The sequence below is a fragment of the Leptodactylus fuscus genome, chromosome 1, assembly GCF_031893055.1.
Source record: "Leptodactylus fuscus isolate aLepFus1 chromosome 1, aLepFus1.hap2, whole genome shotgun sequence".
In the NCBI taxonomy this organism is placed as follows: Eukaryota; Metazoa; Chordata; class Amphibia; order Anura; family Leptodactylidae; genus Leptodactylus; species Leptodactylus fuscus.
This window is the reverse complement of record NC_134265.1, coordinates 57,227,595-57,254,452: the sequence shown is the minus strand read 5'-3', so window position 1 is coordinate 57,254,452 and position 26,858 is coordinate 57,227,595. Positions and strand designations below refer to the sequence as shown.

The window sequence follows — 26,858 nt, the reverse complement described above, 5'->3', positions numbered from 1 at the left end:
ACGTGTCACACAAGCCCCTCCTCCCGGTAGCTGAGCACAGGCTGCAGGGCAAAGTATCACCGGCACAGACAGGATGAGGAGCCTACTGCTCAACTCCATAGTGGCCGTGTGTCCGCCGGGTCAGGGCATTGGCAAGGCTGGGACACTGCCATGGCCTCTGCTGAGGTAAGCTGGCTGTAGCATCCTGTATTCGGTATAGTATACTGTAACCACCAGCTGGCTGCAGGCTATCATGGAGGAGCTAGGACTGATCCACATCCCTCTGCAGGCTATCATAGTGCTGGGACTGATCTACATCCCTCTGCAGGCTATCATAGTGCTGGGACTGATCCACATCCCTCTGCAGGCTATCATAGAGCAAGGAGTGCTGGGACTGATCTACATCCCTCTGCAGGCTATCATGGAGGAGCTAGGACTGATCCACATCCCTCTGCAGGCTATCATAGAGGAGCTAGGACTGATCCACATCCCTCTGCAGGCTATCATAGAGGAGCTAGGACTCATCTACATCCCTCTGCAGGGTGTCATAGAGCAGGGAGTGCAGCGCTAGGACTGATCTACATCCCTCTGGAGGCTATTATAGAGCAGGGAGTGCGGCTCTAGGACTGATCCACATCCCTCTGCAGGCTATTATAGAGCAGGGAGTGCGGCTCTAGGACTGATCCACATCCCTCTGCAGGCTATTATAGAGCAGGGAGTGCGGCTCTAGGACTGATCCACATCCCTCTGCAGGCTATTATAGAGCAGGGAGTGCGGCTCTAGGACTGATCCACATCCCTCTGCAGGTAATGCTTTCTATATATCTTACACTCTTTCCTGCCTTTGCCCCAGATTTGTCCCATTTTAAAGGAAACTTGACCAAGAAGAGAAGTTTAATCTGTCACTTGTGCAATGCCAAGTGTCCAGAGGACGTTACCTATAGTAAAGTGGCCTGAATGCTTTGTGGTTAAAAGCTTCCCCTTATCCCAGTTATGCGTCACAACCCCTGTAGCCATGAGATCAGAGATGGCATGTGGCTCTCTGGGTCACTCTGTCCCCCACCCCTCCTTCTCCGATCTCACAACTAATTATTTACCTGTACTATGGACTATAGTACAGGTAGCTAAGTACCTGTGAGATTGAGCTGGGAGTAGCTGGAGGTACCTAGAAAGATGGACGCTGCCTCTGAACACACAGCCCCAGAAGTTGTGATTTTCCATGAATTCCAGACTCCTCAAAAGCATCCCCATAACCAGGTAAGTGAATGAATAAGTATTCCCCAGACAACCCCTTTAAGGGAATCTGTCAGGGCAGTATAGTGTCCCAGATCGCCCTGCTGTAAAGCTATCTGCACCCACAATAAAAATTAAAGCTGTATGCTCACCCTACCGCTGTACTTCTCACGGTGGTGTTCTTCAATGAAGCCAGAGGACTAAACCTCGAGTTTAGCGTTAATGCGCCATACCTCAAGCACTTGCACAGTAAAGCTGAGGATGTACACTCCGGCTTCATTGCGCTAGTGTTAGAGACACTAGGAGCGCCCGAGATCAGTCCAATGAGACTCATCTCTAGAGAAGTATAAAGGTTTATTTCTTCCTTTTTTTAATATGGGCACAGATGGATTTAAAACCAGTCTGTGGGTGATTTAGTGTTTGAAATCGACCTGACAGGTTCCCTTTAAAGGGATTGTCCAGGCAAAAATTTTATTTATTAATTCGGCCTTGGTGGGAGATGAAAAAATAAAATCATACTCCCCTTTATTCAGTGCTTTTGTGCCTCCCTGCCTAATCCAGTCCTGCAGCTCAGTTGCTGTCTTCTAATCCGTGGCCTTAGAGGAAGGGAACCAGGATGTCACAGCCGGCAAGAAACTCAACATGAAGGAGGAAGCTGAGCTGCAGGACTGGACCGCCCTAGAGGGACACCAGAACATTGGGTGAAATATGTTTTGGGGTTTTGTCTTTTTTGTTTCCAGCCTCAAAATCCGCCAACAAAAATGGCTCCCATTGACTTCAGTGGGAGCTGCTCGCTTTTTTTTCCCATTAGCTAGTAGCGGAAAAAAGAAGCGAGATGATCTATTGTGCTGCAGTTACCCTAAGTCAATGGAGCAGATTTATTAAAATGGTGTAAAAGCAAAACTATCTTATTTTCCCTTAGCAACCGATCACAGGTATCAGGATTAGTGTTTGATCAGCGGGATCTGATACCCAGACCTTGCACCAATCAGCTGATTCCGCTGGCAGAAGTAATTCTGCAACTATTCAACCGAACATGAGCCTATCTGCACTTCTACACTTCCCAGGCATCACCAATACACCGTACGTCAGTGCACACTGTATACAGGTTCTGTCTCTGCAGACTGTAGTGATGGACCAAGGAACTGCAGCTTTGCTTTTATTCACTTCTAACAACCAAATCAGCAGATCAGTGCTGTTAGAACCGCACTGATATAATACTGTAGATAGACCATCAAGATCCATCATCCTTGAGTCACAGTCCCTTAAATCTTATGCACGTGATACAAGGTTTTTTGGCACACATTTTAAAATCAGCAGCATGTCAGTTCTTTGTGCAGATTCTGTCTTTTTTAGTGAAAAATCTGCAACAAACCCAAGACACAATGTATGTGCGGATTTTAAAGCAAAAAAACAAAACACAGCATGCAATTCTACATTTGGGTGGTTAGCACTGGTGCCTTGCAGCGCTGGAGTCCCAGGTTCAAATCTGGCCAAAGACAACATCTGCATGGAGTTTATACATTCTCCCTGTGTTTACATGGGTTTCCTCCCACACTCCAAAGAAATACAGACAGGGAATGTAGATTATTGATGGGGAACACTGAACACTAGGCATTGCACAAGTAACAAACAAATCATCATTCTCTCTGTCATGCCCTTACTAGAATAGCCATCCAAGACTCCCAAAAATTTAAGCAAAGGCAGGTAGTGTTTTAAAATCTAAAAACGGAGGAAGATTTTCTGATTCTCTACTGTTCAGCTCCATAGCGCCCCACAATCATTGTTTCCAGCACTGCAGCAGTATACATGCTCAACCACCAGCTTCATTGATTTGGGAGTATAAGATAAGATAATCCTTTAATAGTCCCACATTGTGGAAATTTCAGCATGTTACAGCAGCATAGTAATACAGGTACAGGATAATACACAGTAATATATTACAGACGTAGGCACACATAAGCTGAGAGGAGAAGATATATTAGGCGTCCATAGTAGCTAAGGAACGGAAGAGAAAGAGGAAGACCTCATGGTCATCGTCATAATCATTAGTTCTCTGTGCGGAGTGATCTTCGCTGGGTCTGATGTAGATTATACAGCCTAGTCGCGGTTGGAAGGAAGGACCTGCGATAGCGCTCCTTCTCACACTTGGGGTGAAGCAGACGGTCACTTACAGTGCTGCCAAGTCCCATCAGGGTCCCATACATGGGGTGGGATTTGTTCTCCCGCATGGAGGTCACCACAGACAGTATCCTTCTGTCACCCACCACCTGTACTGTGTCCAGGGGGCTCCCCAGGACAGAGCTGGCCCTCCTGATCAGCCTGTCAAGTCTATTTCTGTCCCTGGTTGATATACTGCTTCCCCAGCAGGCCACACCGAAAAAGATGGCTGAGGCAACCACAGAGTTGAAGAAGGCCCTAAGAAGTGTCCCCTGGACTCCGAAGGCCCTCAGCCTCCTGAGCAGGTAGAGTCTGCTGTGGCCCTTTCTGTGCAGCGCCTCCAGGTGATCAGCCCAGTCTAGTTTATTGTTGAGGATCACGCCCAGGTACTTCTAGGTCCTGACTATCTCAATACATGTTCCTTGGATCTCCACCGGGGTCGGAGCACTCCTCCGTTTACTAAAGTCCACCACCATCTCCTTGGTCTTCCCAGCATTAATCCTGAGCTGGTTCTGCTGGCACCATTCAACAAAATCCCGGTTTAAGTCTCTGTATTCCCTATCGTCGCCATCAGTGATAAGGCCGACTATAGCAGAGTCATCGGAGTACTTCTGTAAGTAACAGCTGGATGAGTTGTGCCTAAAATCAGCAGTGTACAGTGTGAAGAGGAATGGGGCAAGCACTGTACCTTGTGGTGCCCCCGTACTACAGATCACAGTGTCAGACACACAGTCCTGGGCTCTCACATACTGAGGGCGGTTAGTCAGGTAGTCTAGGATCCAGTTGGACAGGTGATGGTCCACACCACCAAGGTTCAGCTTCTCCCTCAGTAGCCCTGGCTGAATGGTGTTGAACGCACTGGAGAAATCAAAGAACATTATTTTCACAGTGTTTCTGGGTTTCTCCAGGTGAGAGAGAGCTCTGTGAAGAAGGGGGTCCCCTACCCATCCGCAGCTTATCCTTGGATAGGGGGTAACTTTTGTGACAACAGAGTACCAATTTAAGTAATATAATCTTAAGGTGCACTGATTGTTTGCATGCTCAGGCATATGTTTTATACTGGTTTATATGACAGATCCTGTAGTACTTATGTATATATTTACTTTGATTTCAGGAATGAATTTAAGCATTTCCAGAGGCTGACTATGACTCCTACAGCTGCAGGTAAGTAACTGCACTAGGTCATCTTATATTGTGACTCTCAGCACTTTCCAAGAACAATCTGACTTTTCACAAGTGCTCTGACTAGCTATTGCTTTCAGGTAGATAATAATTACATAATGTGCATTCTCGTTTAAAAGAAGCCTTTATATTTCTTCTGCTCAATTCAGTCATAGCTTTGGCTCAAAAAAGTACAGCAATATATGCAGCAAAAAAAGCTGCATTTCTGCAATGACAGGCCTCAGCCAAATGGTTTTTTTAAAGATGTCCTTTAACCATCTCCACCCATTCAGGTTCCTAGCATGTATTAACAGTTGCTGCTCCACTGATTTCAGCACAGTTGGAATTTTCTCTCTAGCCCCCGCAGTTCCTGAGCAACAAGCACAGTTCCTTTTGGTTCCTGATGTGATATTTAAGCTCTATACTGTCAGGAGGGTGGAGTCTGGCAGGGGGTGTGGTTCACACCTCCCCTGTCCCTGACACCCCCTTTCTGACAGTACAGATCTTAAATAGTGAATGGTGAGGGCTATAGAGAAAATTCCAACTGTGCCAGAATCAGCAATGGGCTGGACTTGTTGGAGGTGGTGTAAGGTCCTCTTTAATTCTAATTTTGGCTATGGACATTGTTAGGAGAGGGCTATTTGAGACACATGACCATCAATCCAAAAGGCCTGTGGATGGTTTAGTGCTCCAAAAGGCCATAAGTTGTTTTTAGGTGGGGTGGGTTGTTTTAACAATCATCCATTGTCTTTTGCTGGTGGATTATACCGGTCATCAGTCTACAGCAGGGGTGCACACACTTTTTCAGCTTGCGAGCTACTTATAAAATGACCAAGTCAAAAGATCTACTACCCCCTTGTGGACAGGGTCTGGGCCGCAGCATTGTCAGATTGACATCGGATCCCGGAGAGGTAAGTAACATTGTTTATTATGTTCTCTCACCTCCCCTGGGGTTCTGATTATTATTGCGGCCTGGCCCGGGCCTATTCACTACCGCTGTGGCCTATAGTACAAGGGGAAGCAGGGGCGGCAGTGAACAGGTCCGGGGAGGTTGGTAAGTAGGCTGCTACCTGCTGGGAATACTCCAGCAGGTAGCGGCCTATTATAAAACAAACATAAAGTTCTCATACTTACCGACCTCGATGCTGCTCCCGCTGCCGCATCCTTTTCTCCTGGCAGACATCTGCGTATCAGCATAGGCGGCGTGATGACGCCGCCTACGCTGAAATGTAGACGTCTGAACCAGCGCAAGGAGATAGGCAGCTCTCCTGCGCTGTTTCAAACAAAAAAAGTAAAAATAAATAAATAAAAAAATGTGATAAACCGGTAGACTCTACAATAACAGCTTTTGGGTTTGTGGTGGTAAAGGGAGCAGCGTGCTTTAGTGGACACTACTGCTCTAAGAACAAGCTGTAACTAATGGCACAGATTGTCAGAGGAGCCTCCTGCTGGGAGCAGAGGAAAAGTTAACCCTGTGACCATCACGTGATCAAAAGGGTCTCGCTCCTTACTTATGTTCAGGTCGCCAGGTTTCCCAGTGTCTCACAAACCTTGCAAATGCCCTTTTCTAACTTTTTCATGCCAGAATATTGGAGTGCAGGGCTTGATAATTTCTCCCAGTATATGATCCCAGTCTTGGCAAGCTAAATGCCCTAGAATTTTGACTGAATTTTCACCAAAAATCTTTGTACCACACTTATTAGGTATGTTCGGCTAGGTTCAGACCTGTATCTGATCTCCGCTCGGGGATTCCCCATTCCGCAAGCAAGCAGGACTTTTCTCTCCAGATTTTTCAGGTGGGACCCCATTATAGTCTATGAGGTTCGCAGGTCACCACTTTTGTAAGCAGATTAGGTTTCCATTCATGGGGTCCCCTGCATACCCTACGAACAGAAACCAGAACGCAGGTGTGAACCTAGCGTTAGATTGTTTTTGTGCCTTAACAGGGGATCATAGCTTAGTGCTCAACAAAGCGGCAACATTTTATTAGTAAAACTAAGCCATTTAACGGCGTATTCCCATCTCCATATTTAAACTTGTAGCTTAAATTAAATGAGCTGTTTTACCTATTGAAATACTTAATCTTTCTTGCCCAGTTTATCAGATACCGCTAAGTATGTGTACTCATTATTGACCGCTCGCTGCCTTGGTTTCGGACAGCTGTTTAACTGCAGTGTTTGGCTCAGGTTGAGTTCATACAGAGTTTTTTTGGTCAGGAATCCGTCTCAAAATCAGCCTCCAAAAAAATCCTAGTTCTACTGGGAGGCTGATTTTGAGGTGAATTCCTGACCAATAACTACGTGTGAACTCAGCCTTACTCAGTTCTGGCCATCTCTATCTCCTCTCTTCACTTTTTTGAAGCTTTGAGCCCTGGTAAGAATTAGAACAATGCTTGATCAGTGCTCCTGTTATCTCTGTATGTATACTTCAAGCACACTGTTGGTGGGAGCAATCTTGCCTGAGTTGTATGTTACACATTATAAGCTTGCCATCTTGTCTCTAAAACCAGGATGTGGAAGGGAAGAGGAGACGGGAGAGAAGGGAAACTCTGTGTTGGGAAGACTCCTTTAATAGGTGGTGTACAGCTAGGCAAAAGTACCTAAATCTGCACCAGCGTTATCGTACAGTCACTATGATACATTTGGCAGATCTTTAGACTGTCTACTTAGCCAGAGCTCGTAAGTTTGCCCCATTCTGTGGTATTTCAGTGGTTAGTACTAATGCCTTGTAGCGCTGGGGGTCCAAATCCAGCCAAGGACATCATCTTGAGTGTGTGTATTGCCCTTGTGTTTGGAGTGTCGGAGGAAAGCCACGTGAAGACTCCTTGATAGAGGATTTAGATTGTGAGCCCTACGTGGGACAGGGAATGGTAACTCTCAGTAAAACATTGCCAAATTTGTTGGCGCTATATACCGGTAAGTAAAATAAATAATGTTTCTTTATTTAGTTCACTTCTTGTGACATTATACTGAGGCTCCACTAGATGTCACTGTAGTAGAACTTTTGCTTCAACAATTTGTAATTTGTTTTCACTTGAGAACAAAATGATAAGTTCCGTATTCTTCACCCACAGGCAAACAAAATGTAGTCATTATGGGCAGGAAAACATGGTTCTCTATCCCAGAGAAGAATCGACCTTTAAAGGAGAGAATCAACATAGTTCTAAGCAAAGAGCTCACGTAAGTGAAGTCCGTCTTCTCAAACTTTCATTTTTGGTACTTTGTACAGATTATCATTTCATGGTAAGAAGGGTTCTAATTATTATTAATTGAATTCCGTTATGTGCCCCCGGGCTGATATCTGTGCCGTTAGTATTGGGACTGATCTCTGCTCACCGTCACAAGGGCGTTCCTGACAATTTAGCTGGGCTGTGAGGAACGCCCCCCTTCTCCGACAGTACTCGTCCATAGCCCTGTACTGTCAGAGGGGGCGTTCCTTACTGGCCATCGATGACGCTGAGCTGAAAAGAACGCGTCCATAAGTCTATGGACGGGTATAGTCGGGAGGGGCGTTCCTCACAGCCCAGCTAGATTAAAAACTCCCTTCTGACAGTGGGTAGATATCGGTGAAGAAACTAACAGCACAGATATCTCCTGCCCTAGGGCTCATAACGGGAAAGCCGACAGTGCGTTGGCCGTAGTGCACTGCTTTCTAGCTGCATATAAAACCGCATTTGCAGGAAGACATGAAAGGTCCTCTTTAAAGGGGGTGTCGATGTAGGCCATAAATATCTGATCAATAGAGGGCCAACACACAAAGCTTTCTGGTTCCGGCCCTGTATTGGACAGATGTTAGAAGAAGCTCTATATGGCTGATCAATCTGGCAGCCAGGTTTTGGCCCCCTATCAATGAGATGAGGATACGCCATAAAAAAAAAAAAAATTAACCCTGGGCAACTTTTTTTTTTAATTGTAGGGACACACATTATGTCCCATACACAGAACTATGATAATACACAGGCGTGTTTATGGGGCTATATAAAATAATGGGTCAGATAGCCAGCCAGGCAAAATACAGTTAGCACAATGACTGGGCACACATGTGGTCCATAAAGGCAAAGTTTGACACTTACAGCAATTCCAAATACATCTTAAATTATTTACTATGATTTTGAGCTGAGCCAGCAGGACAGTAGACGACGAAAGGAGTTGGTGAGGAGCTTGGCTTATACATCCCATAGCCATGTATAACATACAGCTACTGCCTCAGTATTTTACTTGCAGACAGCCACGTGCAGCCTTGCCTATCTACTCTGTATATCTGACGTAGAAATGGTTGTCCATATACTGTATCCATAGTAACAGTGAGTCTGATTGTACAATGGATAAAGTACATATCTGACAGCTGAAGCAGTAGGATAACAAGCTGAAGGTAAGAGATAACAAGAATGATGGCATCCTAAAGATGCCCATAAATATTAGACTAAAATTAATGGACACCTTTAACAGTAATGAACATCTGTCAGGTGCAATTTAACAATCATTGGTCAGGGAACATACCGTCATGATGTAGAAGGCAACCGTCCGCATGTGAAGTTTTCCTCTACTAGTTACGCTGGGTTCACACCAGCGTCCGGACTCCGTTATCAGGTGTTTGTCTTCTGCATGCAGAAGACGGAAACCTGTCATGCCAAGTCCGGCCGTGAGCGCCAGGGAGCGTTTTGAGCTCTCCGCAGCGAAACCGGTTTTTTTTAAACGGACTGCATGTCCGACTCTGTGTCCGGTTTTAAAATGCACACAGGCGCTCACGGCCGTACACTTTTCAAACCCATTCAAATGAATGGGTTTGAAAGATGCCTGCAGGTTTTCGTCTCCAGCCCTGTTTTGTGCAGGAAACAGAAACCTGCAGAACAGAGGCCGGGCGCAGATGTGAACGAGCCCTAAGCGCGTTTGTTTTTCACGACTAGGCTTTCCCCAGAAAGCTTGTTTGTCTGGATAAGCTGAATATGTATGGCCAGTCAACAATGGTAACGGTAGACACAACCCCTATAAAGGGATCTTCCAAGCTTATTAATTTGTAGCCTATCCTTACAATAGGTAATCAATGAAAGATCGTCAGGGGTCCGACAACAGCTGTTTGATGAGGCTGGACTTATATGGGACTGAGCTGCAACCAAGTCATGTGACCTATGATGAAATATGTATATCATATCGTGTTGTGTTTTAACTTTTGTGTTCCTAGTTGTAGTTAGGAGTTCACTTCAATTTGTCAGTGCAGCTCCAGGCTCTTAGCTTACCACAAGCCGCGATTCAGGTGGTCAGCTAAGTCCTAGATGCAAATTCAATTGTGGTCACTATAATGAACAAGCCTTTTATGTGTGGCTGGTGATCCAGACTCCATTAGTCAGTCTAGAAGCAAGCTAAGCCGAAAGTGATATTCTACAAAGATCAAATTATTACATTAGACATCTTTGTTTTATGACCATCCATGTACCAGTATATGGCTAGGGTTCCTTAACTGCTAAGGGTCTCAAAAATGTGAATGGTGGATATTAATAAGCAGCCCAAATTATATATCTGGGAAATGTAGTATAATTTAATGTTTGGCATGCCTGGACTTGTAACAGCATTTGGCATTACATGTCATATCTCTCTGAATGTAATATTTCATTAACATTCACAGGCATCAGTGGGAGGTTTCAGGAAGTTGGAAGTCCTTTTAAAGAGGACCTTTCATGGTTTGGGGCATAGGCAGTTCTATATACTGCTGGAAAGCCGACAGTGTGCAGTTTTTTTTGTGTGTGTGTATATTAAATATAAAACTTAATAAGGTCATCCTTAGAGCTAAATGTCCCCACAGTACTGAAGATGGTTCAGTTGGTGTGTCGCCTACCGTAAAATGGTGACAACTATTGGCCTACTGACTCCAGAGACCTGCCTTGGTGTCGCCCCCCCCCCCCCCCCCCCAACCTGGTTATCAGTTAAAAAGCCCCAGAAAATCTGCTTGACAGAACAGCACTAATGTTCTATCCAAGTAAAGGAGGCCATGCTGAAATACCCAGGGCAGTTGCTACAAAGTAGATGGTATTCTGGGGTAAACAATAAAAAGGCTGTAGGTGAAGCACCACGACCCCTTCAAACATCTGATTGGAAGGGGTGCCAAGGGTCAGAATTCCTAAAGATCGGCCATCAATGTAGTTGTCTCAGAAAACTCCTTAAGGCTAAGACCCCATGCAGCATATCATTGCCAAAAACCTCGTTTTAAACAAATTGTGCTTTTATCCGCAGCATTTCTACAGAAGGTCTGCATAGTTTTCCTCTGCAGACTTTTTGCCTCTCTAATACTCATATGTAAAATGCCAGCGTTTCCGTAGGTATAATCGACATGCTGCAGATTTATTTCTATGATGTGTGGATGGGATTAGCCAGAATCCCATCCACATTGCAAGTAAAGTAAAATGCAGCGTTTTTTGGTGCATGGTGCATTTTTGCAACGTACAGCCCCAGCCTCTCTTCTGAATAAACACACAACTGGTTAGCCTATTGTGGGAGGATAGACTCAGTGGTAGCAGCAGTGGACCCAGACAATCAGAGATGGACACACAAATTCAGGTTCCAACAGGGTTTTAGCCTGTAGGCTTATTTTAAAAAACTGGCAAAAATTAAATAAGACTTCAGACAAAATAGTAACAAAAACTCCTGCTCGTCTGAGCTACTAACTAAACAGGTAACACCCTAACTGTATGTGTGGCTTGCTTCAGCCACATTCAATATACAGAAGTAGCAGTTCACACTGGAGTCTCACCAGTCCTCACAAGTTTTGCACAGAACCCGGCTCCTCCTGTCTGCCCAGGTTCTGCTCAGGAGTGAGAACTTGCCAACCTATTATAGGCCTTTATTATAGGCCCAGCTCCCAACTGTGCTAGTAGGGACAAGAAGAGGTTAACCAAAGAAGCCTTCTCACAGCTAAGGTTTTACCTGAATTGTATCCTTACATAATTGAGGAATCTAGGATAGAATCTAGGATAATCGTATCTGTCACCATCTCACACTACCATTAACCTTTTTTTTTTTTTTTTTTTTTTTCTTTGCATCTTCAATCTTTCCTTTGCATCATGTACATGATTAATCTGCCGTGAAAACACCCTGAAAGTGCATCTCATGGAAAATGTATCTCAATTTCTAACACCCAATAGGGAACCCCCGCAAGGAGCACACTATCTTGCCAAAAGTCTGGATGAAGCTTTGGATCTCTTAGATACTCCAGAGTTAAAAGAGCGTATTGATCTTATCTGGATCATTGGAGGCAGCTCACTCTATAAGGTAAATAATTAGTACCGGTACTTAGTGTAACATCTTTAGGACGAATACCCAAAATTGCGTTGAGAAGTGATCTGCTCAGTGCATAGTCTTCTCAGAGAAAATGAGCAGTATGTGAAATATATGGTGCTACTGAATCTGATAGAAGAAATCCTTGTCGGGGTAAGAGGTGTTTTGTGGGTTGTTGTTTTTTTTTTGTGTATTCAAGGCATTAACCCTATCACGAGCGTTTACCTTTTGTGTCCATTGACTGCAGCCTACCCGTAATATCAGTCCAATATTAGCCCATCCTTTTCACTACAGCGCACTACATTCTCTGTCTTCAAGGTACTGGATACGTGTTTTAGGGTCCCATATGTCCTTCATTTTTATACTACTGCACCTTTAAAACTTTGATCCACCACCACGTATTTTAGTCTGCCATTCCCCATTATATGTTTTGTTCTTTAATTCTCACCCTCTGAAATTTTTCATGACTTATATAGTTATGATGAGGCGTAACAGATCTGGAGAGACAGGTATGTTTGTCATGACTGAACAGGCACAGTATTAAACACACATATTTACAGCTGCTGCTCTTCTCTCTTGAGGGATGGAAGACACATTTCAAGTTGAAGTAGATGAACGTAAAATGTTGCTGCAAATATGTAATATTTTTTGGACTTGGATGCTGGAGCACGTTCAGGGCACCTAATATTGTAGTCCACAGATTGCATTTCTCCTGTTTGTGACGTGTAGAAGTCTACGGGGTAACAGTTGGAGCTGCACTTTAGCTTCAGTTTCTGGTTCGGTCATAAAGTACATCAGATGTGGGAAGCAACAAGTTGTACCCTACAACATACTACCGGCACCTCTCTCGGCCCGATGGTAGATTACATCAAACCCCGCGTTCACACAACCAAGTCATCCATGAAACTCTATCCTTGTCTTGGTTTGATTTACCTGCCTGCATAGTATTATAGTACAGAACAGTATGCTGCTGGGAGGCAGGGACTTCTTGTGGATGTGGTAACTGATACTAGGAGTCCCTCTCCCGGCATGATGTTAAGGCCGGTAAATCCAGCCACATTATGTGAATGCGAGGTAAAGGAACACATTATTGCTGAGTGGATCCTGCTGTAGGGGTTCTGCACCTCCAATATGCCCTTGGGATTCATTCCACCTTCTGATGTTCCATCACCACCCAGTTGCAATGGCAGCGTACCTGTTGCCATAACACTTGGCTTCAACCACCTGATTGGGCATCATTAGATGTATTTTACTGTATATATTTAAGGTGTGTTGAACAGATTACTACTTTCGCTACCTGTAACATTATCACCCTATGAGTGCTCCTTAGTCTCACACTTATGCCCCATTTGCCTATTTTGAAGCTAGAGTCAGTACATTTTTTTCAGACTCCATTTGGAACGTGCCCTGACTCGGACTTCACAGCCCTAGATGACAGAGAGAACGTTAGGACCACCAGTTACCCACCATTGTCCTAGATATAATATTGTAAGTGGCTACTAAGGTTACAGATGTGTCCACCCATAACTTAGATAAAATTTGGGTAATGGGGTTGTCCAGGATATTTTATTATTGAGGCAGGAGGCTGTCTGATCCAACGATGCGCAGGGGCTTGTTCCAGCAGAAGTCCTCGCCGCACGTGAGTACAGAGGTCAATCGGTGCTCTCAGCAGTTACAGGAAAGGATGCGAGTGATGTCCCGGGTCCTCTCCTGTGACCACTGAGGCTACTGATTGGTCTCACTGGTTATGTGCAAGAGGACCTCTGTTGGAACAAGCCCCCAGGCAGCACGGACATCAGTGGGGAACATTGGAGCACCTTATGCAGTCTTATGACGACTGGCAGTCATGCCGGCACTTCCTTAGCAGATCACCAGCATGACTGCTGGTTGTAGGGAGAGGGGGGGGAGGTATACTACTTATCTTCCCCATCTTCATAGCAGCACTGGTGCTGCTGTTTGTCCCGGCAGTGGTGGGCGGGGCTTAGCGAGGCTTCCGGCGGTTGCACTGGAGAGCCTCACTTCACTGGCATTGCTGCCGGCTGGGATGAGCTGAGAGAGCTGACTCCCCGCAGCATATGCACAGCAGGCATCTCCCAGCTCATCCTACAGCAGGGACAGTGGATACAACAGCAGAAGCAGCAGCCGGCTTTCCTGTGCACACGGAGCACATCGCACAGTGCTCAGCTGGCTGCAATGGGTTTTCATCATGCCTTATTTTCGAGGGGTGCCTTATATTAGGCAATTCAACAAAAAAAAAAACAACCCATGCCTTACTTTCAGGGGGTGTCCTGCTATCGGGGAAACACGGTATAGGATAGACATGTCATGACAATGATAATCTCATGACATCTGGACATGTCCAGCCAAGAGGAAAAGTACGAAAAGACACCCATGAATAGTCCCACAGGATTCTGTTACGATTTCAATCCTGTTTGATGGCTAGCATATTGCTGCATGAATTGCTGTTCTTGCTGTCAAAACAGATAACATTGCCAATGGAGCCTCCACTATGTGAGCATAGTAAAACTAATCTCCTTCGTTCTCAATGTTGAAACTAATTTTCTAAACACTTTGTATTCCACAGCACATTGTAGAGATTTAACCATTTATTTGCAGCTAATATTTACATAGGTATGGTTTACATAACTACGGTAGTTCTATTTGCATTTCATGAATTTGATCCTAACGCCAATGTGATATATAGCCACTATAGCTTTAACAGCTGATCCGATATAAATCAAAGAAATCGGGGGCCACATGGTGGCTCAGTGGTTAGCACTGCAGCCTTGCAGCGCTGGAGTCCTAGTGTTCAAATCCCGCCAAGGGCATAAAACCATCTGCAAGGAGTTTGTATGTTCTCCTCGTGTTTGCATGGATTTCCATCCCATATTCCAAAAAAGATATACTGATAGGGAAAAATGTACATTGTGAGCTCTATGTGGGGCTCATAATCTACATAAAGATAAATAAATAAATCTAAGAAATCACAATAGCACAAGTTGACCCTTCTTAGTTTGTGTAGTTGGAGTCCTTGACATTTGTGACACCTACAGGCTGTAAATGTTTTTCACAGCTAAAGGGGTTCAGCAGCCCTTCTGTCTAAGCAACTCTGCCCCGCCCCCAGTGCACTTGTTGGCTGATTTGCATATCCATAATAATGACTGTCTCTGCATTGCTTTATTGGTTTGTGGCTTCAAAGGTGTGCCTCTGCTCCTATTAAATGCAGTCAGTCAGCAGTGATATGGTTGAGCGTTCAGCTCCAGTGCGAAAGTCATGAGATTTCCATGATGTGGAAAAAGAGCCTGAATGGTTTTGGGGGCAGAGCAGTTTCTGGATGGGCTTCATGGTCTCAGTTGTCTTTAATTTGCGGTGACTGATGGCCTCCCTGCCACTCCTGACTGGCACTGTACAGTGCCACCACTGAGTTTACCCACTGACAGGTCCTCTTTAGGAGATTCAGTATTCAGCCTAGGAAGATAGCTATTCGGAAGTGTCTGATCTAGTTGTTCAACAATACAGTAGAGGAAATGTGTGTGAAATGACAATTTTATGCTATAAATCCAGGGTACTTTCCTCCCCAAACTGAATATTCTACTGCACCAAATCGTGTATGGCAGAGGGGAAACTTATTGGGTGCATAACCCCTTCCCTTATCTCTATATTATATTTAACCATTTCATATGGGTTAAATGTCGGGGAGAATATTACTCTACAGTGTAAACCACAAAGCAAAATATGCAAAATACAAACTATAAAAATGGGGCAGAAGTGTATCACTGTATGACTTTAGGGCCTGGCTTCATTTCCAGCACTACCTTGTGCAGTTCAGTAACAACTGGACACTGGTCACACTGAACAGAAGTGTAACCTCGCAGTTTTACAGGTGAAACTCAGTGCGGGTGTTGACCACATTTGCCAACCTGAACATCATGTTAAGACTCATATATAACTATAATGCTATCAGTCCTCTCCTGGTATGATGTCCATTCACATGACCACGTTTGTAGAAACCTGGTAGTGTGAATGCGGGGTTACACTTCAGTAACAACTAGACCCTGGAACTCTGACTGTGAAGTCTAGTGTAGTCCCTGCCTTAGTCCTACCATGATACCCTTCCTACTCATTTTTATAGTATGTATATTTAATACATTGCTATGAGATTTAGACTACAATATTCTCCCTGAACTTTAATCTTTTTAGCCATAAAAAGTGGTTGAACATGATCTAGAAATAAGGTAAGGGGTTACACACCCAGTTAGTTTCCCCTCTGCCAATACAGTGTTTGCTGCAGTAGAATATTCAGTGGATAGCAAGCTGTATTTATGGCCTAAAATATTCTAAATTGTCATTTGCATTGACATTTCCTCTACTGTATTGTTGAACAAGTAGATCAGATTTTTTTTAGTGTCCTGAATTGTTCTCTGTCTGCCATTGAAAACCAATGAGACAGATTCAGGATGGATCCTCTGTGTGTACTTACCCTAAGGGTATATGAGGAAAATATCAAAACTTTTTAATCACAAGTCACTTTACAAAATAGTAATAGCTTTCTTGTTATTTAAAGCCAGTAGATTGCCTACCTAAAGTGCAGAATCTTTGCGTATACACATGTCCGCAGTATAAGACGCGTGGGTAGCTACTTTTCCATGGATACAAGCTACCTGCAGGGAGTTCAACATGACTCACCATTACTCTTGATCCAAAGTAATGTGGATTAATTCTTTTTCTCTTAGCTCTCACATAATCTGCCGCTGGGCTCTGTCTAGTCCTCCCCTCATATATCATGGAGTAGGGTTTTATTACTTTTTATGAAGTGAGGGACAGACTCATTTTGGCTTTTATCTCCTTATGGTCTCTTTATGTTGGAGTTTTATAACTGTGATAGTACGACCCTTTCTGAACACTCCAGTGAGCGTGTAAGGTGGAAGAACTGCTGGTACTGCTCGCAAATGGCAGATTATAGATAGGAGATATAATATGGGGAGGGGCGGCCGTTCTTTACACTTAAACAAAAATAGAATAAAGTGCACTAAAAATTAACTTTTGATATTATTTTTAAAAGCTGACTAACCATAGGATAAAATGGTAGGAAAAAACTAGGGCTACATGGATTGTGTGGCACCCCAACAGCTGCAAACTCACAGGGATGTCTGAGATAAAATTCAATTCAAGGGGAATTCTCCCCAGTATTTCAATCTGGCTATTTGCTATCTAGCAGAGCCCTGACAACGGAGAGACCCTCTATTTGATATTAGAGCAACACAGACACACCAACCACTGCTTGGAATAAACCCACACTTTTTCTAAATGTTGGAGTGCTGCCATTTTTCCACTTATGTAAAGTTGAAGATTAGCCATCTTCTAGTTTGGCTTTGCACCCGGTTTGTATGCTGTGCTGCTTCTGCATTTTTTTCTACTATTAAAGAAGTCACTATTTATCCTATATACTATACAGCTAGGACAATATTTCTTAAAATAACACTTCATACAAGTAACATGCGAAAAATATAACTTGTTCAAGCGCCCTTGTGGCAGGGGCAGGTAATATAGTTTAATTGTGACGTTGCTAAGCTTTCAGGTAAATTTAGGATATTCTGTAGTGTATAAAGGAAGGATCAACACTATTTCTGGTCATTAGGACTTCTCTCTTTCATCTTTCCAATCTGCTGTCTCTTTCTAATTCTCAGTTGTCCCTGTGCCAGTGAGTGGGAACTACATGGTATGATGTCTCCCATAGACAGCACATGGAGAAACATAAGATTCTGCTTGCCCTCAAATACCATACATGACATTATAGAGTAGTCCTGAAATGTATTGGCGTAAGATAGACTAGTGCAGCAGTTAGTAGTAAGTTTTCTCTGCCTCTCTTCAGTGGAGCTGATCATCTCTCCATAGGCTTCTATGGGCACATGTAATTTGATACTTCTGTGAGATGACATCAACAGATTAAGCAGAGATTTCAGAGTTACAGGACATGAGAGGTCCTAATAGGTGGTCAGATATATTCCAGCGTTTCTTACATTCTCTTGCGCTATTGATTTATGCTAAGCTTTTGGCCATTTAGTTCTTTCTAATCCCATGGAAGTACAAGATGTCATTCAGCTCCACTTAGACATCCATTTCATATACGCGGTTTTAGGTTATGTCAGAAGAACGGTTGCCCTGTATTGGCTAAGGCTGAGAGCCCAAACAACACATTTTTGAGTTTGATGAAACAGTGTAAGCAACAAATACTGTTTACCTGCTGTTTTATACTGAGCCTACGGGGTAGCAAATGGCTATTTGTAACGACTCTCAGGACTCTTGTTACGCAAAATGATTGTCAAATCTGGACAAGTCCTTGGACAGTGTATTTGGTGTATATACACAGACTGTTAATGACCCTCATTTAATTTCGCACCAATCTTTGACCTGTCCGGAAGCAGAACCTGATACTTTTCTAATATACACACAGTGCTCCATTACATTTACGGTTAATTTGTATGCTGACCTTTCAGGTATGTGTACCGAGTAAATACATCACCTCTGCCAACGGTGATAAATATCACCAGCTGCTGCCTTCCCACTCCGACCTCTAAGCGCTCGGCTGGATGAAATGGTGGTTTGGGGGGGGGGGGGTGTAGATATATATATATATATATATATATATATATATATATATATATATAATATTTATTTTTTTAATTTTTTTTTTTTGTCCAAAGAAAAATAAGTGCAGCAGCACCAGCAAATCTGGGGATTATCCCACAAATTGCACGGCAGAAACCCCTCTCCAGGCAAAAGGGTTTGCAATAGAAAAAATAATCTGGTCTGTCAGCAACTTGTATGGATGCATCATGCCTTATTTCAGGGTGGATTTTCTTGGCGCTCTAATAGATCCAGAGTGACGAAGTATACACTCACCGGCCACTTTATTAGGTACACCTGTCCAACTGCTCGTTAACACTTAATTTCTAATCAGCCAATCACATGGCGGCAACTCAGTGCATTTAGGCATGTAGACATGGTCAAGACAATCTCCTGCAGTTCAAACCGAGCATCAGTATGGGGAAGAAAGGTGATTTGAGTGCCTTTGAACGTGGCATGGTTGTTGGTGCCAGAAGGGCTGGTCTGAGTATTTCAGAAACTGCTGATCTACTGGGATTTTCACGCACAACCATCTCTCGGGTTTACAGAGAATGGTCCGAAAAAGAAAAAACATCCAGTGAGCGGCAGTTCTGTGGGCGGAAATGCGTTGTTGATGCCAGAGGTCAGAGGAGAATGGCCAGACTGGTTCGAGCTGATAGAAAGGCAACAGTGACTCAAATAGCCACCCGTTACAACCAAGGTAGCCAGAAGAGCATCTCTGAACGCACAGTACGTCGAACTTTGAGGCAGATGGGCTACAGCAGCAGAAGACCACACCGGGTGCCACTCCTTTCAGCTAAGAACAGGAAACTGAGGCTACAATTTGCACAAGCTCATCGAAATTGGACAATTGAAGATTGGAAAAACGTTGCCTGGTCTGATGAGTCTCGATTTCTGCTGCGACATTCGGATGGTAGGGTCAGAATTTGGCGTCAACAACATGAAAGCATGGATCCATCCTGCCTTGTATCAACGGTTCAGGCTGGTGGTGGTGGTGTCATGGTGTGGGGAATATTTTCTTGGCACTCTTTGGGCCCCTTGGTACTAATTGAGCATCGTTGCAACGCCAAAGCCTACCTGAGTATTGTTGCTGACCATGTCCATCCCTTTATGACCACAATGTACCCAACATCTGATGGCTACTTTCAGCAGGATAATGCGCCATGTCATAAAGCTGGAATCATCTCAGACTGGTTTCTTGAACATGACAATGAGTTCACTGTACTCCAATGGCCTCCACGGTCACCAGATCTCAATCCAATAGAGCATCTTTGGGATGTGGTGGAACGGGAGATTCACATCATGGATGTGCAGCTGACAAATCTGCGGCAACTGTGTGATGCCATCATGTCAATATGGACCAAAATCTCTGAGGAATGCTTCCAGCACCTTGTTGTATCTATGCCACGAAGAATTGAGGCAGTTCTGAAGGCATAAGGGGGTCCAACCCGTTACTAGCATGGTGTACCTAATAAAGTGGCCGGTGAGTGTATGTTTTTCATTGCAGTCAGACCTGTCAGTGTTTTCTGCTGTTTGTCACTTTATCAGGTTGCCCATTGTGTGGCTGTGGTTAGCAGGACTCACTGACTGTGCTACTGTAAGGGCTTTGTTCATTTCTCCAATAAATATTACAGAGACCAACATGGGGACATCCCAGCATCAGCTTACATGGGAGTTCATGGAACTTCTTTGGACGTGGTATAGTTGTAGCCCTGGAATGGCCTCCATGTTCCTTCCTTTTTTGTTTGATCAGGAAAGAAAAGGGATTGCTCTTCGGGAGGGGGATTGTGGGGCAAGGCCACTGTGATGACATCAGTGTGACCCGGCTACAAAACAGACCAGCACCAGGAGATGTCACTGCAATATTAAAGTATTGGAAAACCTCAGCTATAGTGTTGATCAGGACAATGGAGAGACTTTTGTCACAACTTTATAAACTTTATAAATGTAAGAGGCACCCCAGAGGATCGCACTTAAACAATTTTTTTTAAAAAAGGGGGGGGGGGGCAAAAACTCTGGCATGAAATAAATTTTCCACTTTTGTATGGTGGAACACTGGATTAGGTACCTTAATAAACTTCCCCCAGTAGGTGACTAGTATACTAGCATATTGTAAGACAAAAGTAGCATCATGTCCATGGAGTTTGTGGACCTAATTTCTGTAGCTTGTGCTTGTTCCACGTACTGAGAAGGTTTTAGGGATTCAGTTAGGTGGTCCTGGATTCATGACACCCTCTAGGACAGGGGTAGGGGAACCTTTGGCTCTCCAGCTGTTGCAAAACTACAACTCCCAGCATGCATACTTGCTCTGCTGTTCTTGGAAGTGCCCCATAGAAGTGAATGGAGCATGATGGGAGTTGTAGTTCCACAGCAGCTGGAGAGCCGAAGGTTCCCTATCCCTGCTCTAGGAGAACAAGACTGTGTTATGCATTCTCTCTTTCTGTAATCGGACCATATAGACTGTTATCGGGACACTGTGCTTGGCAAACTCCTATATCTGCTTCTTATTGTGTGTAGGTCCTGGAATTATATGTACATGGCACTACTTAATGGGTATGCCTATGCATTTCTATACCCTATTCATAAATCTGTAGTTTTTATAGATGTCTGGGCCATAGAAAAGAGCTGCAAATTATGGAGCAGTTCCTATACTTTTCAAGGGTATGAATCCATCAAAAACACAGACTGCGGATACCAGTGAGTGTGCCATACATTTCATTTTTACTAGGGGGCGTTCACACTTGCGGCCCTGTCCACCAATGGGGTTTCCATCCTATCCCTGGAAAAAGCTCTCTCCATCTTTCGTGTACCCACGCGGATCAGAACGAAGGAGACCCAAACACTAGTGTGACCCGATCGTCAGTTGACCAAGCATTGCTTATGTTTGTAGCATTCCCTCCTCCCATATTTTAATGCAAACTTTGTGCCCTGTGCTCGGCTTTCCCACAATGTTTGGTGATAAGACCCCTATGTATAACCTGAACTGAACCTTGTGAATGTATGCACAGAATACAACATGCAGCTGAAGGTATAGCATAATTTATAGCCCCTTATAGGGGAAATCTAATTGTAATAATGTAAATGGTTAAGAGTCGAGCTTCTCTGGATAAACAATCAGATTGATTTGACTTTCTCGTGGAAAGAAATAATGAAGAGAAAAGGTCAGTGTATGAGTCAGAAGGAGAGCACAATGCATGTAAATATGAAAGGCAGTCTTTGTGGCCTGATCCTTCTCTAACTGTGCTTGGTAGAAATGAAAATGGAGGCTGCAAAAGCCCTATAATGGCCATTAACTGTTGTGCCAATTATGGCGGCATTTTGTGTTAAGTAGCTGTTTCTATATCTGTCTATAAGCGTGTAATTTACCCCGTCGCCAGTCATTGGGATCCTGCCAGACACTTGTTGTGGGGCTGTGATTGTGGCGTTGAATATTCATAAGAGTAAGTAATAAGTATAAGCAGCGAGCTGTGGTGCGGGGGGGGGGGAACTCATCACTTTCATTCAGCACATTCTTTGCACTTTACACGCAGATATATTAACCGGCGCCATATACTGCGGTCTGGAAGTTGGTTGGCATTATATACTTTAGGTTTTTTGCTCTGAGGTACAAAACTAAAGATGATCTTGTCTGCTCAATTCCACTTTAGCTTTCTGTACTACCTCCAGGTTGTATGGGCCCCCCAGAGTGATCAGATACTTAAACTCCACCCACAGGGTTGCGGAGAGAGGTTTAGACCTCTATAGTGAGCCCAATGTTCTTGTAAGCTGGACTGCCATTCCTCATTTTCAGCAATAATTTATGTACTTGTAAGTTACTACCACATGACAGATTATCACTCATGCTGTATTGTTTATTGGGCAGGGTTCACACTACCGTTGGATTCCATTATGAAGGTGTCCATTAAAAAACAAACAAACTGTATTATGTGCGCCACATTGACCCTACACAGTATTATATCCTGCACAGTGGTCCCTTCATAGTGTATTATGCTCCACTTATCTTGCGTCAGGGCTCGTTCACAATTTCCTGCACAAAACAGGGCAGAAGACGGAAACCTGCAGGCGTTTTTCAAACCCGTTCATTTGAATGAGTTTGAAAAGTGTCCGGCCGTGAGCGCCGGTGAGCGTTTTATGCTCTCTGCGGCAAAACCGTTTTTTTTTGTTTTTTTTTTAACCGGACACAAAGTCGGACATGCAGTACTCTGTGTCCGGTTTAAAAAAACAAAAAAAACAACGGTTTCGCCGCAGAGAGCATAAAACGCTCACCGGCGCTCACTGCCGGACACGGTCTGACAGGTTTGGAAACCTGAGTACGGAGATCGGATGCTGGTGTGAACCACACGTAACATTAAATGGATCAGTTAAAAAAAAAATAGACACATTTGTATCAATTGGCATCAGTTAGTGTCTGCTTTTTGAGCATGTGCAGAAAATAAACAGACACAAAATAACGGACAGTAACTGATCAGTTGCTGTTCGATATATGTCTGTTGCCCATAGACCTCAATGTTAAAAAAAAAAAAAATAACAGACACTTGCTGTCCATTTTTTTTTCAAACGGACAGAAAAGTCCTGCATGTAGGAGAAAACGGACATGGTTGTAAACGAACACTAAAGGATACAAATGGACACTAAATGACAACAGATAAAATCCCATTGAAATGAATGGAAATTGCAAAAGGACCAGCTAGTGTCCATTGCTAAAATTGTACGGACAATAGCCACGGACACCAATGGTAGTGTGAACGCCCCCTTAGACTGAGATGTACAATATGTAAGGGTGGGCTGCAGCAGTCCTTGTACTGTATATAGCCTACATGATTGGCATTTTCCAATTACAATGGGGGAGATTCATCCACCTGATTTGCACCATAAATCATATATATATATATATATATATATATATATATATATATATATATGTATATATATAATATATTTTAAAAAAAAATTTCCTTTAAAAATAACTGTAGAGGAGGGAACAGGGCTGGTAAAAACAGCTGATAGCTACAGTGCCCCCTAGATTTCCTTTTTTTTTTTTTTTTTTATAGCACACAGACCACCCAAGATTTATCAAAAGAACTATAAATGATGATATTTGTGTGTAGTTTCCAAGCATAACTGGTAAAGCGTGATGGGTAATATTTGTCGTGCAGGTTTAGTATATTCTCCCGACCCTCCTAGTATTTACTGTGCCTTTAAGCCATTTTAATGTAAATCATCCCTCAATCTTTAGAGACGGCAGACATAAAAGGAGTCTTCGATATGGAGATTTTCTTTTGCCTAAAACACAATGCTTCATGGTTAAATATATTTATTCTCTTCTGTCATTTATAATAAGGAATATTATTTCTTTTACCAACAATATGATAGAAAATATTGTAATGTGCGATGAGGTTCAGATTCTTTCTTCTGCTTTTCTTTGACTGTTGTACAGAATTGAAGGCCGTACATTGTAGTTTTCTTGAACAGATTGTACACGTGGATATTGGAGGCCATGGCTTTTTATCCTCTTTACCAAGCTTGGGTCAACCACACAGTATGTTATCTTGGAAAGGTCTTTTTATTCTTTAGAAAAGACCTCTCTTACCGGGCAGTCACCTTTATGTGATATTGCCATAGGTCTGTCACCTGTGACCCATCGCTGATTTCTCTGGCTTTTTAAGGGTGTATGCAAAAGGTATGCACGTGTGCTCCAAAGCCAATAATCGAACAATTATACATTATAATCATGTGATCATTAGCAGCTGCCGCGCCAATGGCAGACAACCTTTAATCTGCACTGTCCCCTACAGGTGAGCTATAGTATTACATGAGCAAATCAATGGAAATCTCCTCTGTCTTCCAGATGTTCTGTAAGGTCTATTTAAAGATGTTGTATTGGTGATATATCTCCCTTCAAGAAACCTTATAAAGCTGTTTGTAAGCAGTTTTATTTCCATACACGGACATGCTAGCCTCCTTAGCCATTTAATCCTTTGTCCTCCGTTTTTGTCTGACATTTTTTACAGGAAGTTTTGGACAAGCCAGTCAACCAGAGACTCTTTCTAACCAGAATTCAACAGGAATTTGAATGCGACACATTTTTGCCTGAAATTGATCTCCAGTCCTACAAACTGCTGCCGGAGTAAGTGGAAAGAAATAATGTCCAAACTCACAAGCCTAAGGGGCAACATATTTTTAGCACTTATACCTTTTCCTATAATGCAGGGTGACTTACATACTGTCTGAAGGACCTTGTACGTCTAGACCTTTGCATCAGAAAGGGATCTTTGCAAATAGTCATGATTTCATAATATGGCTACTCATGACTGCCAAATCTGCCTACATAGTTGTAAAACTGCTTCTTATTTATTTGAGATATTCCTATTTAGTATATATCAATTAGAAATGTTCTTAGTATATTCTGATGTTTAGACTCCCTGCAGCTCATAGGCTTGGAAATGTAATTTATTTTGATCACTAAAATCTGAATTTAGTGCAAGCTTAAGAAAAATTTTTAAAAAAACCCTACATTTCCCCACATACAGCCATATTTTGTAGGGTGTGAACATGTTCTTCGGTTCATCAAAATAAATAAGCAGGTTTATAGCCAGTTGACTTTCTCAGGTCTCCCAAATGCCGTCTCCTTCATCATGTCTATGAGCGCTCTTCACATAAGAGCCATAATAAGCGCTGCATCCCTGACATGATGGCACCCAACAGACCTCATTGACTATAATGGGGCAGATGGGTTTGTAGTATTTTACTGGACAAAGCAGCATCTTGTCAGGAGCATCTATGGCAGATGCCACCAAAAACGCCAATGCTTGTGCCCAAACAATGCTACCTAAGCATCAGCACAGTCCAGCTATAGTCAGGCCATTAAACCATAGTTTGATGGCTCCACCGTCATTTCCTCTATACCCTTATGCTCTAGCCTGAAGAAGGTCTACTTCTCAGATTAGTTTCCCTCACATACTCCATGCACATGGAATAAAATCACCTTTAAGCTAACAGTGTTGCGGGCACATCGTCCAGGAAATTGATTTTCCATAGAAGTGATGTCCAGATGGTGAATTACTGTAAATACTTGCTAAATGCTTTGTTACAGCTAAGATCTCGGATACTATAATTTTTTACTGTAGTGAAAGCAGTAAGTATGCGCTGAATTTATTTATTGTATGAAACAATGATCTTCCAGATGATGAGGAAGCCACAGGAAATCTAATCTTCCTGCCGCTCCTCTGCTCCATTATCACATCTCTCCTTCTTCAAGGGAGCAATAATCTGTATACCGGGGAAATGCGGTTTAACATACACTTTTATTTCTGTGGCATTGTCTCAGTCATATAAGGTGAGATAAGAAATATTGAATGTTGTTGTATTTTTTTTCTTTCTAGATACCCAGGCATATCTTCAGAAATGCAGGAAGAAAATGGCGTACAGTATAAGTTCGAAGTTTATGAAAAGATGGTGTAACCAATGAATACATGTTTTTGCTTTGCTGTAAATTTTATGGACAGTAAAATGTTTTCTATCATTTGTTGTGAAGGTGTTTTTTTTGTTTTTTTTATGAAGATGTTCCCATTGACTCTATACATGGGTATTTGGATGATTTTTTTTTTTTTGATGCATTAATAGTTGTGTTAATGCATCTGTTATTGAGCTTCCAGCAGTTGTGTAGCCAAAATCTCTGGCTAGCCATACTATACATTAGATGAATAATGTATTTGCACATACAGCTGAAAGGACTGGTCGGCCGCTAATGGGGACTCCTGCCCCGTGATCCCAGTTAGTGAGTAACTGGGAAATCTGAATGGGGTGATGGCGCATGTGCCAACAGAGGGGACTGTTCGTTCCCATTTATCACGCGTGCCATAGATTCGCCACTATGGCTCTAGGGAATTCCACTTTACTGGCCTTTCAGGGACTTTGCAAACATAACATGGCATTCCAATACAAAACGTCTATGTCTGCACTCCAAAAGCCGCACAGCGCTCCTCCACATCTGCGCCATGCTGTGTGCCCAAGCAGCAGTTTATGCCCACATGTATGACACTGTTGTACCCTGGATAACAGTGTCACATGTGGGTGTAAACTGTTGTTTGGGCACACAGTTGGGTTAAAAAGGAAAGGGGCACCATTTGGTTTTTTGAGCACAAAGTCAGACTGTTTGGTTTTTGGATGCCATGCCACTTCTGCAGAGCCCTGAAATGCCAGTAAAGTGGATTCCTCTCCCATGTGTCCCCATTTTGAAAACTACACCCCTGAAGGAATTTATCCAGGGGTACGGTTTGGGGTACTCCCCAAACTTTAGAAAACTTCTGGGGAAAACCTCTCCCTTTATATATAATCTGAATAAACGGAAGAACCGCATTAACCAGTTTCCGCCACGGGGGAATGGATGGGGATCTAGGGGCCATCCACCGCAAAGCAATGGCTTTCCTCT

General features: G+C 43.3%; 1 protein-coding gene across 1 annotated transcript; it reads left to right on the top strand.

The window, feature by feature from the left end:
- The first annotated feature begins 41 nt into the window (after positions 1-41).
- On the top strand, positions 42-25,927 carry DHFR (dihydrofolate reductase). Its single transcript, XM_075271373.1, has 6 exons — positions 42-165; positions 4,486-4,535; positions 7,606-7,711; positions 11,668-11,794; positions 24,439-24,554; positions 25,810-25,927. The coding sequence occupies exons 1-6, from the start codon at positions 74-76 to the stop codon at positions 25,886-25,888; spliced, it is 570 nt and encodes a 189-aa protein (XP_075127474.1). The 5' UTR covers positions 42-73; the 3' UTR covers positions 25,889-25,927.
- Positions 25,928-26,858: the final 931 nt, after the last annotated feature.